The following is a 12,848-nucleotide window of genomic DNA, read 5'->3' on the forward strand; positions in this document are numbered from 1 at the left end:
AATACCTCAATAAAACGTTATTTTTAAAAAAGGAGATTTTGTAATGTATAAAATGAGGTTATCGGGATATTCAGTTTTCCAGACCAGCAGTGTGGGCGACTTAAAGGCTATTGATAAGGGTTCTGTTGCTAAAGGGAAGAGTAGTGGGGACAAGTTCAGGACACCCCTGACAAGTTCACAGGGGAATGTGAAATGAAATGAAATGAAAATCGTTTATTGTCACGAGTAGGCTTCAGATGAAGTTACTGTGAAAAGCCCCTAGTCGCCACATTCCGGCGCCTGTTCGGGGTGGCAGTTACGGGAAGTACTCCGAATGTGAAGAGTTAGTGTGCTCACTTGCAGTTTAGCTGTTTAGCACAGGGCTAAATTGCTGGATTTGAAAGCAGAGCAAGGCAGGCCAGCAGCACGGTTCAATTCCCGTACCAGCCTCCCCGAACAGGCGCCAGAATATGGCGACTAGGGGCTTTTCACAGTAACTTTATTTGAAGCCTACTTGTGACAATAAGCGATTTTCATGTTTTCATTTCAATATGGCAGGTGTAAAGAAGGTGGGTCCATTGATAAATCTTTGGCGAAGCCCAAACCTACCCAAGCTTGTAAACAAATAATCCCATTCCACGCGATCAAAGGCCTTTGCCGCACTGAGCCACCTCAGGCAGTCGAGGCAACCATGGAAACATTTTTTTTTGCCGTTATTCTTCATTTTAAAAACTTATCTGGCAATCTAGTGCAAAACAACTGCTGTGTGGAAGTGTATCAGAAAGTTGGATGGTGTCCGGCTCGGCCACCTCCATACTGAAGAGCCTGCAGTCACCTGGATTTTTAATGAACTTCTATTTTTACTCAAACACGAACCTGGGCCTCAATCAGTTTGCAGTTCTATTTCGCCTTCTCTTTTTGTTCTTTTTCTTTCTTCTGATGCTCAGATTTCTTCCTCCTCGTGTTGTTTAATCAAAACCTCCACTTCCTGCTGCTTCACTTGATGTACGTTTTCCTGTTTTCTCTGGTGAGTCGCAATTTCCACTTTTTCAGCTGATCGTTTATTCAGCATTTCAACTGCTAATGTGAGTGCCGACTCCAAAGTCATGTCACCTTCTTTGAAATCTTGTTTCAGCATAGATACTGCAGTAGCACTGTTGTTCCTGATGCATGGGGCTTTCCACTCTCTCTAGTTTCCGCTGGGGTCACTCTGATACAATTGATAGCCATAGTGCTTGTCGCATCCCATGTAGAGTAGCAAAACACAAAAGGACACTTGCCTCCAAACTGCGTGTAAGCCTGTTTGATATCAAAGAGTGTCATAACGAACTGCTCATACGGGGTTGGTTCCTGGTACTGAAGGAGATACCTCTGGGCAATCAATCGCAGCTCATTTGTCAGAACATTGGCATCCGATGTAATTTCTGCAACGCTCCAAGCCATATCATCATTTAGTTTATATATTTTTTCGGAAAAGAAAACTTCGTCCAGTAGCTTGTGTATGTTACGTCTCTTTGCAGCCAGCAGAACACCGTCATTTGCTAAGATCCCCAGGCAGGTCCCGGTGTGGCCAATGGCTTCCAGAGCATATTCCACCTGATAAAGCCTTTGGTAAAAATCAGTAGGGAAGCCATCGATCCTGGGCTTCAATGCTCTGCATTAACTTAATGCAATTCATTATCTCTTCTATGCACAGGGGGTTGTCTTAACTCTCTATTTGTGTCCACATCTACAGAAAGGATGTCTAGGTTATTTCGGAAGTTAGCCATCTGAAGAAGGATTGGACTTATCGAGGTTATGATAAAAGGAAGCAACGGTCAAATTAATATCAGAGGGGTCGGTAATTAAATTATAGGAGGAGCCATGTATCTGGGAAATAAAGCGGTAGGCAGACTGGCACTTGAGCTGATGTGCCAGAAGCTGACCAGCTTTGTCCCGGTTGGTGTTCATGAACCATTGTAACATGCGCAAAACGTTATTGGTAGCGAGTAACTCAAATTGAGACTGGGGCCGTAGCCTGTTTGCATACAGCTCGGGAGTAGGAGCAATGGAGTACTGCTGATTTTTTTAAAATTTAGAATATCCAATTTTTTTTTCAAATTAAGGGGCAATTTAGCACAGCCAATCGACCTACCCTGCAAATCTTTGGATTGTGGGGATGAGACCCACGCAGACACGGAGAAAATTCAAATTCCACACGTGACCTAGAATTGGTATTGAACCTGGGACCTCGGCGCCGTGAGACAGCAGTGCTAACCACTGCGCCACCGTGCCTGCCCCCCGCCCCTGATTTATTTCTAAAATTGAGTCCACCAATTCTTGTTTCAATTTTCTTTGTTTGATAGTATATGCAGTGTGGGAAATTATTTCCTCAAAGGGTTGGTGGAATCTTTATTTGTTTTAATAAAATTGTCTACATTTTTGGATATAGACTTGCAAAATTTACTGTTTAATAAAGGGCTGTGTCAAACCTTTATGGAGGTTGACCTTTAGCTTTGGGTGTAAGAACCAAGTGAAGGGAATGGGGCGGGTGGTCTGATCTGACTATGGTTGAATATTTAGAGGTGTTTACCGCGGGGGAAGAGCTTCTTAGAAAAAAACTGTTGATACGCGAATAAGCGTGGTGGACATGAGAAAAGTAGTGCCCAGATGTAGGAAATGCCAAGGGTCCAGGCATCCCATTTGAGTCATGAAGGAGGAGAACGCTTTGGAAACGCCAGAAAGGGCAAGAGTCTTAGGATTTGTGCAATCTAACCTTTGAGTCCAAGACACTGTTCAAGTGCCCTCTGAAGATAAAATGACAGGTGTATAAATTGGGAAGGGAGGATAGAAGCAAAGTGATTAATTTTGTGTCGTCCTTTTGGTTCTTTGTCAGATTTCTGCGGAGTTTTTCCAACATCTTTAATTCTTATTCTAGATTCCAGCATCTGCAATATTTTCCTCCTTTTAGTATTCTAGCTCTTCTGTCTAACTAGTATTCTATGTGGTTCTCATGTAACCTCCTTGCTCTTTATACTAAAGCAAAATATTGCAGATGCTGCAAATCGGGTATAAAAATATTTTTGAGGGGGCTTGATAGGGTCGATGCTGAGAGGATGCTTCCCTTTGTGGGGAATATGGAACTACAAACACTGTTTATGAAGGGTCCCAGGTCCCCACCTTAGACTGAGATGGGAAATTTATTCTCTGAGCTTTGCTAACCTTTCAAATTCTTTTCCACATTGTATAGTGGAGGCTGGTTCATTGTGTAACTCAACTTTGAATATATTCTGATCTTTGATGTAGAGAGTTGAGATTTGTGGGGAGCAGGCAGGAAAGTGGAGTTCAGGCCACGATCAACCAATTTCTTCTGATCTTATGAGCATTCCCACCTACTTATAGAGAAATGTGAATACACAAACATTTCAAAATCTGATTTCCAACATTTACAGCTTATTTTATCTGAGGTGCTTAACTAATGTAGGGGAATGAATAGGAGAAAGCACTTTTCATTGCCAAATGAAAGGAGATGGGGAACCTGTGTTGAAATATATTTCTCAGCACAATTTTTCTAAATATACTCTTCTACTGGAATTCAAAAATATTGTGTAAATAAGCAACATTCCATGCGAGCACAGTTTATGGCTAATTAGAGGAGCTATCCATCAAAATAGTAGAAGTGTGATTTTTAAGTGCTTGTGAATTACTGTATTCAAATGTTTAGCTGCGACTCCTTTAAAAAGTGAAGCTCGTGGCATATTTTATTTGATCCAGTGACATGAACTTTTACCAATAGCTTAGATTGTTTTGTAGCACCTTACTTGGCTCAAAAAGGTTCAAAGTATAACTGACGAACATCCAAAAGGATCGCAAAGAAAAGACTAGCTAGTCCCATCAGTCTTGTCTCATACCATTATGTTGTGACCAAGCATCATGACCCCACTACCTTCACCTGCATTCCATCAATTACAGGCACTGAATAGATGTTTTATTCTGGGGCGTCCTCGAGGAACAAATACAGCGCTCTTGTCAGTCCTCAGCTGGAGTGAGCAGTTTGGATTTCCATATTCAAGGAAGTTATACGTGCCTTGGAGGCTAGTGAGGAAATGTTCGCTACATCGGTTAGTTTGTGGGATGAAAGGATTGTCCTGTGATGAGAGGCTGAGTAATTTGGGCTTGTACTTCAGAAGAATAAAAGGCGGTTTCACTGAAGCGCACAGATATCTGAATAGCTCGACAGAGTAGATTGGAGGTTGTTTCTCCAGGCTGGTAAATCTGGAACACTGGGGCACAGTCTCAAAATAAGGGGCTGATCATTTAGGACTAAAGTGAATGGCGGGGCAGGCTTGACGGGCTGCGAGGCTGAACTCTGTTCCTATTACCCATGTTCCAAACTCCAAAGGCAGGAGATTATCAAGACTCTGAGGCACATTATCGTACATCCCGCATCCCTTTGTTCATACATGGTATCAGTGATAGACTCACCAGCTCCCTTTTAGATATTTGTAGTGAATTTGCATTATTGCATGAGCTGGCAACTTGTTCCAGAGGTCATTGGTCCTCTGATGTCTAATGTAGATCTGTGTTGTTACAATTAGCATCAGATAAACAAAAAGCTTTTAAACTGGGATTCATTCTATGGTCTTCATCTGGCCCTTTTTTTAAGACTACGCATTTTGCGCAGGGACCAAAACTGAACACCATATTCTAGATGTGACCAAATCAAGGACATTCACTCTTGTTGTTTGTTTTATATTGGATTTTTCTTGCAGTTCATCCCAGTAATTTGTTAGCCATATTATAGCCTCATAGTTCTGATCGTGGACCTTTTTAGACTTGTACATTATAATACCCAGGCCCATTTCCAACTTAGCAACTTTGTAAGCTTGGCTTTAGCCCTACCCTCTCACCCAACACTACTTTCATTAATCAATGTTAAATGTCATCGATCGGATGTGGGCCTGTTGCAGCTGAGTCTGATTTATGATCTTGCAGGTAGTTCCCCCATTGCAGAGCAAAATAATGTTTTTGTTTATTTGGAATCTGTATTTAGTTCAGGTTTTGAATAACTTTTAATTTTATTCCATATTGCAGATAATAGTGGATGATGATGATAGTAAAGTCTGGTCCCTTTATGATGCAGGACCAAGAAGCATAAGATGCCCAGTTATATTTCTCCCCCCTGTCAGTGGAACAGCAGATGTGTTTTTCCAGCAGATTTTGGCCCTAACTGGATGGGGTTACAGAGTTATCTCCGTAAGTATGGGTAGAATGATGTTCTGTTTACCTTAAATTAATAAAGACAGCTTATAAGCATCTAGCATTCATAACATTGTCACACACTTCTATCTCTCTTCTGGACTCCTAAAAGAGTCTGGCACCCATCTCTTGGATCACTATACTCTGGAGCGTTTGATCCAGAAACATCACTCCTGGTGTGGCCAGTGTTCCTGGAGAACAAAGACCTTTCATTTCAGAGACTGAAAATTTCCAGTTACTACATTTTTTATTATGTAACAATGATTAGGATTTGAAATGGACTGCCTGATAGGGTGGTGAGAACAGACTTAATATTTGCCTCGAAGGGGAATTTGATAAATCCTTGGAAGGGGAATCAAATTGCAGGGATATGGGAAAAGTACCAGGGAGGTGTTCTCACTGGTTACTCTTTCAAGGAGCAACATACAATGGGCTAAATAACTGGCCTTTGTGCTGTACTTTTCTGTGATACACTGTGGATCCACACTGGCTCCCCTACCATCACAAGGGATTGCTGCACCGTGTTTCTGCGCTTAACTTACAAATGAGACTATGTTAAAGTGAGCTTCCATCATTTCACACATTATAACAAAAAATGCCCAGCTGAACTCCTGCCAAGATTGAACTCCATAGCATTTTTGTCTCTTACACTGTGCTGCTGTCATGCAACTTGGGTCACCTAGTTAGTCAATTAATTAACCTGGCACCAGCTCAAACTAATCCACAGATGCGGTACCAAATAAACAATTTGAAATCCAACTCAAGTTACATAAAAGTAAATAAACTTAATATTTAGTACTTGTAGTAATTAGCATATAGAATGCTTTACCACAGAGGGTCACGAGGCACAGGTTAACAGATTGCATCAGTAAATGGCTAAGAGTTTGAAAATTGCCCCATAAGAAGATGCCGAAAAATATGAATGGAATCTTCCACTTGAGGAGCTCACACCAGTAAAGGGAATGAGCCAAATGGTTTCCATTTATATTGTCAATTCTGTGGTTTGAGCACATTTCTTTGAACTTCACACAAGTCCTATTTTACTATTTTAAATATCTCACAGCTACAGTATCCTGTATATTGGGACCTCCTTGAATTTTGCGATGGATTCAGGAAGCTTTTAGATCATCTACAACTGGATAAGGTCAGTACAAGGAGGATTGTGTCAACTTGATTAAATTACAAAGTACATTGTTTGGATACATTAGTGATTTGGACTCTGGAATCGGGGGCGGTATTCTCCCCTACCTGGCGGGGCGGGGGGTCCCAGCGTAGCGGAGTGGCGCCAACCACTCCGGCGTCGGGCCTCCCCAATCTCCGCACCTTTGGGGGCCAAGCCCTCACATTGAGGGGCTAGGCCCGCGCCGGAGCGGTTGGCACCACGCCTACTGGCGCCAAAACTGGCACCAGCGGCCTTTGACGCCTGCCGCCCGGCGCCGGGGCTGGCTGAAAGGCCTTCGGCGGTTCGTGCATGTGCATGCTGCCGTTGACGTGACCACCGGTGCATGCGCGCTGGGGGGATTCTCTTCCGCGTCCGCCATGGTGGAGACTGTGGAGGTGGCGGAAGGGAAAGAGTGCCACCACTGCACTGGCCCGCCCGCCGATCGGTGGGCCCCGATCGCGGGCCTGGCCACCGTGGGGGCCCGCTCGAGCTGCCGATCCCGCCGCCACCAGAGGTGGTTCAAACCTCAGCGGCGGGAGAGGCCTCCCAGTAGCGGGACTTCGGCCCATTGTGGGCCGGGCGATTCTCCGACCCTGCGTGGGGTCGGAGAATTTTGCCCCAGAAGTACATTTTCTAAATTTACTGATATTAAATTGAAAAGATAGAAAGTAGGAGCAGGAGGAGCCCATTCAGCCCTTCGAACCTGCTCCAACATTCATCATGATCATTCAACTCAACCTGATCCCGCGGCCCCCCCCCCCCCCCCCCCCCCCCCCCCCTCCAAAAATCCTTTGATCCCTTCAGCCCCAAGAACTATATCTAATTCCTTTTTGAAAACACAATGTTTTGGCCTCAACTGCTTTCTGGAGTTAAGAATTCCACAGGTTTATAAAACAGTACAGCACAGAACAGGCCCTTCGGCCCTCAATGTTGTGCCGAGCCATGATCGCCCTACTCAAACCCACGTATCCACCCTACACCCGTAACCCAACAACCCCCCCGTACCTTACTTTTATTAGGACACTACGGGCAATTTAGCATGGCCAATCCACCTAACCCGCACATCTTTGGACTGTGGGAGGAAACCGGAGCACCCGGAGGAAACCCACGCACACAGGGGGAGGACGTGCAGACTCCACACAGACAGTGACCCAGCCGGGAATCGAACCTGGGACCCTGGAGCTGTGAAGCATTTATGCTAACCACTATGCTACCCTGCTGCCCACTGACTGGGTGAAGAAATTCCCCTATTAACAGTCCTAAATGCCCGATATCCTCAGACCGTGACCCTGGTCCTCAAACCGCCCCCACCCCACCATCCTTTCTGCATCTACCCTGTCCAGTCTGTTAGAATTTTATAGGTTTCTATGGGATCCCCCTCTCATTCTTTTAAACTCCGGCAAATATAATCCGAACTGTTATAACCCTCATGAGACCTACTTGGAGGGACTAATTAGTCGCCATGTAACCCTCTTGGAATACGAGCTAGGCCCCTGCCCTTCAGCGGGTTTATTGATGACAGACATAAAAGCTGACCTGGATAGGAGTCCAGCTGGGACCTGGATTGTGACTTGTAAATAGTTTGCTTTAACAATAAATCATTTTTGTTATACTCTTGTACCTGACTCCTCTGTGACCACTAAACGAACCGACTCAATCTCTCCTCGTACGTCAGTCCTGCCATCCCAGGAATCAGTCTGGTAAACCTTTGCTGCACTCCTTCCATAGCAAGAATATGTTTCCTCAGATAAGTAAACCAGAACTTCACACACTATTCCAGGTCTCATGAAGGGTGTGTATATTCGCAGCAAGCCATCCCTTGCTCGTGCACTTGAATGATCTTGTTATGAAGGTCAGCATACCATTTACCTTCTTCTCTGCCTGCTGCACCTGCATGCTTACTTTCAGCGACAGGTGTACGAGGACACCCAGGTCTTGTTGCACATTCTCCTCTCTCAATCTATAGCCAATCAGATAATCTGCCGCCTTGTTTTTGCTATCAAAGTGGATAACCTCACATTTATCCGCATTATAGTGCATCTGCCATGCATTTTCCAAAGCATTCAACTTGTCCAAATCACACTATGCTTATTGTGTTAGATGAAGAAATCTGGGAGGAACCTTCTTTGGAACATAAACGCAGTTTGGCTGAATGAGCTGTTTCTAAAGTGCTGGAGACTTGCTGAAACCTTTGACAAAGTCAGATAATGTGGAATTCATCTGGAAGGGTAAATTGTAGAAGTTCACTTGAACTACAATATCAAAATAGGCACATAACCTAACACCAGCCCAATCTGACTTGCACAGGTTCACATTTTTGGTGCTTCCTTGGGAGGATTTTTGGCACAGAAGTTTGCAGAATATGCTCATAAATCACCCAGAGTTCATTCTCTTATCTTATGTAACTCATTCAGTGACACATCGATCTTCAACCAGTCTTGGACTGCTAGCAGGTAAGAAACAAATGTATTAAAAATTTTACCTTGCAAAATAATCATTTACCTCTCATAACTTGGGAACCCATCTGGATACAGTAGTATTGTAGTATCTTGCATTCCTTCCTACATTTCTGGGTATTTTACCCTCTAATCATGAAACTCTGCCCCCTTCTTCCAGGGTGTTTTGTCCTCCAATAATTTTTTGTATAAAGCTCCAAAAATAACTAAAATTCGAAGGAATGAGACTTGTGTAGGGCAAAAGGTAATTTTCAATGCCCGAGAAGTTGTTCCACAATAATTAAGATTTATCATGTCCTTAAGAGTACTTAAGTTGAAAATTTGAGTGCTAACTTTTACTGACGAGATTAGAGCCAAAGTACCGATACAGCAACTTGCACAAGTAGTCGTTTGTCATCTCATTAGAATCTCTCTTACTGAGTTGGAAATTCAATAACTTGGTCTACTGGCTATACAAGCACTAGCATTGACTTTCAAATGAACTTGAGGGCATAAATGGTTGAGAAATGGAAAGATTTGAGTAATTCTAATGTATTTTGACTCAATAAGCTGCTTCTGTTTCATTAGTCTGGACTATTATTCATTACTCATGTCATTTACTTGATATAGGGAACAATAGCATCATGGTTATGTTACTGGACTAGTAATCCAGAAGCCTAATGATCCAGAAACATGGGTTCAAATCTCTCCATGGCAGATTGGAAATCTAAACTCAGATAATAAATCTTTATTATCAGTAATGGTGACCACATAATTACAGGATTTATGTGAAAGCCCATCTGGTCCATGCATTGTCCAGAGGTGTGGGAGGGGGGCTGGGTTTCAGCCATTGGGAGTAGTGGGTGGGGTGAATCCTGATGAAGGAGATGAAGCTAGTGATTCGAAACAAACCTATTGGACTTTAACCTGGTGCTGTAAGACGTCTTACTGTAATTACTCAGTCCATCTGAGGCAAGAAGCGGCGAAGGTCGAGGAAGGAGAGTTACTCCATCTACATCTACAAAGTGATGAAGCAGGTTCACCCCGACACCGGCATCTCCTCCAAGGCCATGAGCATCATGAACTCGTTCGTCAGCGATATTTTCGAGCGTATCGCAGGTGAGGCTTCCCGCCTGGCCCATTACAACAAGCGCAGCACCATCAGCTCCCGGGAGATCCAGACCGCCGTGCGCCTGCTGCTGCCCGGGGAACTGGCCAAGCACGCCGTGTCGGAAGGGACAAAGGCGGTGACCAAGTACACCAGCTCCAAGTAAAACTGCACAATGGACTGAAAAGCACCCCAAACACAACGGCTCTTTTGGGGCAGCAGGGTAGCATGGTGGTTAGCATAAATGCTTCACAGCTCCAGGGTCCCAGGTTCAATTCCCGGCTGGGTCACTGTCTGTGTGGAGTCTGCACGTCCTCCCCCTGTGTGCGTGGGTTTCCTCCGGGTGCTCCGGTTTCCTCCCACAGTCCAAAGATGTACGGGTTAGGTGGATTGGCCATGCTAAATTGCCCGTAGTGTCCTAATAAAAGTAAGGTTAAGGGGGGGTTGTTGGGTTACGGGTATAGGGTGGATACGTGGGTTTGAGTAGGGTGATCATGGCTCGGCACAACATTGAGGGCTGAAGGGCCTGTTCTGTGCTGTACTGTTCTATGTTCTATCTATCTGTTTTCACTTTTCAAACAATGTTAGGAGTCTTTCAGCAGTTTTGCACAGCAAGCTCCAACAGATAATACCAGATAATCTGTTCTTTGTGATGTTGATTGAGATATTAGCTCCTTGTGTTTATTTTCAAAATATTGCCACAGAATCTTTCATATCCACCTAATTTTACAAATAAAGTCATATCTGAAAGACGGCACCTCAGAATGCAATATTTTTTTGTAATATAATTTTGAGTGCTAGCCTTGACTTTTAATATAATTAAGTGTTAGCCTTGACTTTTGTGCTCAAGTCCCAGAGTGGAACTTGAACCCACAATCTTGTGGTGAATAGAAAATTATGGCCAGAGCCTCTACTATTTCCATCCTTCTGAACGGCCTAGGATATGTTTAATCTAGGCTTGGCAATTTAACTGCCTACGAAAATCCTAAACCCCTCTCCCTATGTTTATCCCATTCAATATATTCAGACTCCTTAAGTTTAAAGTCTGTATTGTTTCCCTTTTATGAAGGCAAACAAAAAACATGATTTTTTTTATTCATTTGCAGGATGTGGGCATTGCTGGTTAGGCCAGCATTTATTGCCCCATCCCTTATTGCCCTTTAGAAGGTGGTGGTGAGCTGCCTTCTTGAACCGCTGTAGTCCATGTGGTGTAGGTACACCTTGTTGGACCTTTAAAACCTCTGATGTGTTTGACCAGTTTGCTTAAGGTTTTACTCAGGTGCCCTTATTTGCGAGATGAACAAAAGACGAAACCGGTTCACAGTTTAACACAGTTTTATTCACAATTCTCTTACTCAAGAAAATATGACTCAGACTCAGAGCTGAGCTTTGGGGTTTACCTGCACTTATTAAAGGAGGCTGGCAGGCTACGATCACTTGATGTAGATGTCTTCTCTGGGTTCGAAACCCAGGGTCCTTCCTTGCATCCCAATGTCTGTAACCTACAGTGCGACAGACTGAGAGTTGGATGGTGAAATCAGCCAAAGTAGTTCTTTCTTGGAATGCATGAACTAGGAGCAGGAGTCGGTAATTTAGCCTCTCGAGCCCACTCCACCATTCAGTACTATCATAGCTGATCTCATCCTGGCTTAACTCCACCGTCCTGCCTGTTCTTCATAACTCCTCAACCCATTACCAATTAAAAACCTATCTAACTTCTCAAATTTACTCACTGTCCCAGCATCTACCGCACTTAAATGAATTCAATTATTCGATGCAAATGTATTCAACTTCAAAGTACATTATTAGGAACAAGTTTATCAATATTGATGAATGCTGAGAACTGCATGTAATTAAAAAGGCAAATGGAATGTTAGCAATTATTGCAAAAGGACTGGAGTATAAAAGTAGTGAAAATGTTGTTGCTGTTGCAATTGTAAAGGGTGTGGTGAGACCACATCTGGAATATTTTGTCCAGTTGTGGTCTCCTTATTTGAGGAAGAATGTGATGGCATTGGAGGCACTTCGGAGGAGGTTCACCAGATTGATTCCGGGGATGAAAGGGTTGATATACGAGGAGAGATTAAGCAGTTTGGACTGATACTCGCTGGAGTTTAGAAGGATAAGAGGGGATCTGAGTGAGGTATATCAAATACTAAAAGGGATTGATAAAGTAAACATAGACCAAATGTTCCCCCTTGCGGGGCAATCTAAAACGAGAGGTCATGGATATAGGTTGAGGCGGTGGATTTAGGACTGAGATGAGGAGGAACTACTCGCAGAGGATTGAGAATTTGTGGTACTCGCTGCCACATAGTGCGGTGAAATCTGAGTCATTAAATGTTTTCAAGAAGGAGATAGATATATTTCTGATTTTTTAAAAACGGGTTAAAGGGATATGGAGAACAGGTGGGGAGGTGGATTTGAGACCAGGGCAAGATCAACCATGATCTGATTGAATGGCAGAGCAGACTCAAAGGGCTGAATTGCCTACTTCTCCTGATTCCTATGTTCCTTTGTAACACTAAAACTGTCCCACAGACTACTGACAAACTAACTGTTCTGGTTGTCATTAATCAGACAAAACGGACATTGGGAATTTTTTTCTCAGATATTCATTATTTTCTCAGATATTCAATTGTGGCACCGTGATGTGCTCATGTCTTCGGAACCAGAAGACATGCTATTGTAGTCACTTTGTGGATACTGTTGAAATGAAAATGAAATTGCTTAATGTCACAAGTAGGCTTCAAATGAAGTTATTGTGAAAAGCCCCTAGTTGCCACATTCCAGGCATCCAATAATGCAGCTCTTGCTGCAATGGCAGCCAATTCCCTCCCACTGAAGAGCCCATGGGATTCAGGGTAATTTGCAAACTGGATCCAAAACTGGCTTAGTGGTAGGAGGCAGAGGGTGATGGTTGAAG

The 12,848-nt window shown here is 43.6% G+C and overlaps 2 protein-coding genes across 3 annotated transcripts in view; both read left to right on the forward strand.

The window, feature by feature from the left end:
* spg21 (SPG21 abhydrolase domain containing, maspardin) overlaps positions 1 to 12,848 on the forward strand; it is an 81,380-nt gene that overhangs the window by 35,054 nt on the left and 33,478 nt on the right. Inside the window, exons 2-5 of one of the 2 annotated variants that reach the window (XM_038813220.1) lie at positions 927 to 1,006; positions 5,053 to 5,214; positions 6,281 to 6,361; positions 8,687 to 8,832. In XM_038813220.1, coding sequence (XP_038669148.1) covers positions 983 to 1,006; positions 5,053 to 5,214; positions 6,281 to 6,361; positions 8,687 to 8,832 — 413 coding nt within the window. In that variant the 5' untranslated portion in view covers positions 927 to 982. The remainder of the gene's footprint in view (positions 1 to 926; positions 1,007 to 5,052; positions 5,215 to 6,280; positions 6,362 to 8,686; positions 8,833 to 12,848) is intronic. The other variant, XM_038813219.1, reaches the window with a different exon arrangement.
* On the forward strand, positions 9,749 to 10,147 carry LOC119974398 (histone H2B 7). Its single transcript, XM_038813221.1, has one exon. It carries the CDS (start codon positions 9,843 to 9,845, stop codon positions 10,086 to 10,088), a length of 246 nt encoding a protein of 81 aa, XP_038669149.1. The 5' UTR covers positions 9,749 to 9,842; the 3' UTR covers positions 10,089 to 10,147.

Source organism: Scyliorhinus canicula, chromosome 12, assembly GCF_902713615.1.
Source record: "Scyliorhinus canicula chromosome 12, sScyCan1.1, whole genome shotgun sequence".
Classification (NCBI taxonomy): Eukaryota; Metazoa; Chordata; class Chondrichthyes; order Carcharhiniformes; family Scyliorhinidae; genus Scyliorhinus; species Scyliorhinus canicula.

What these genes read in the sequence shown, in the direction of transcription:
- LOC119974398 (XM_038813221.1), top strand. Translation starts at nt 9,843, where the DNA reads ATGAAGCAGGTTCACCCCGACACCGGCATCTCCTCCAAGGCCATGAGC.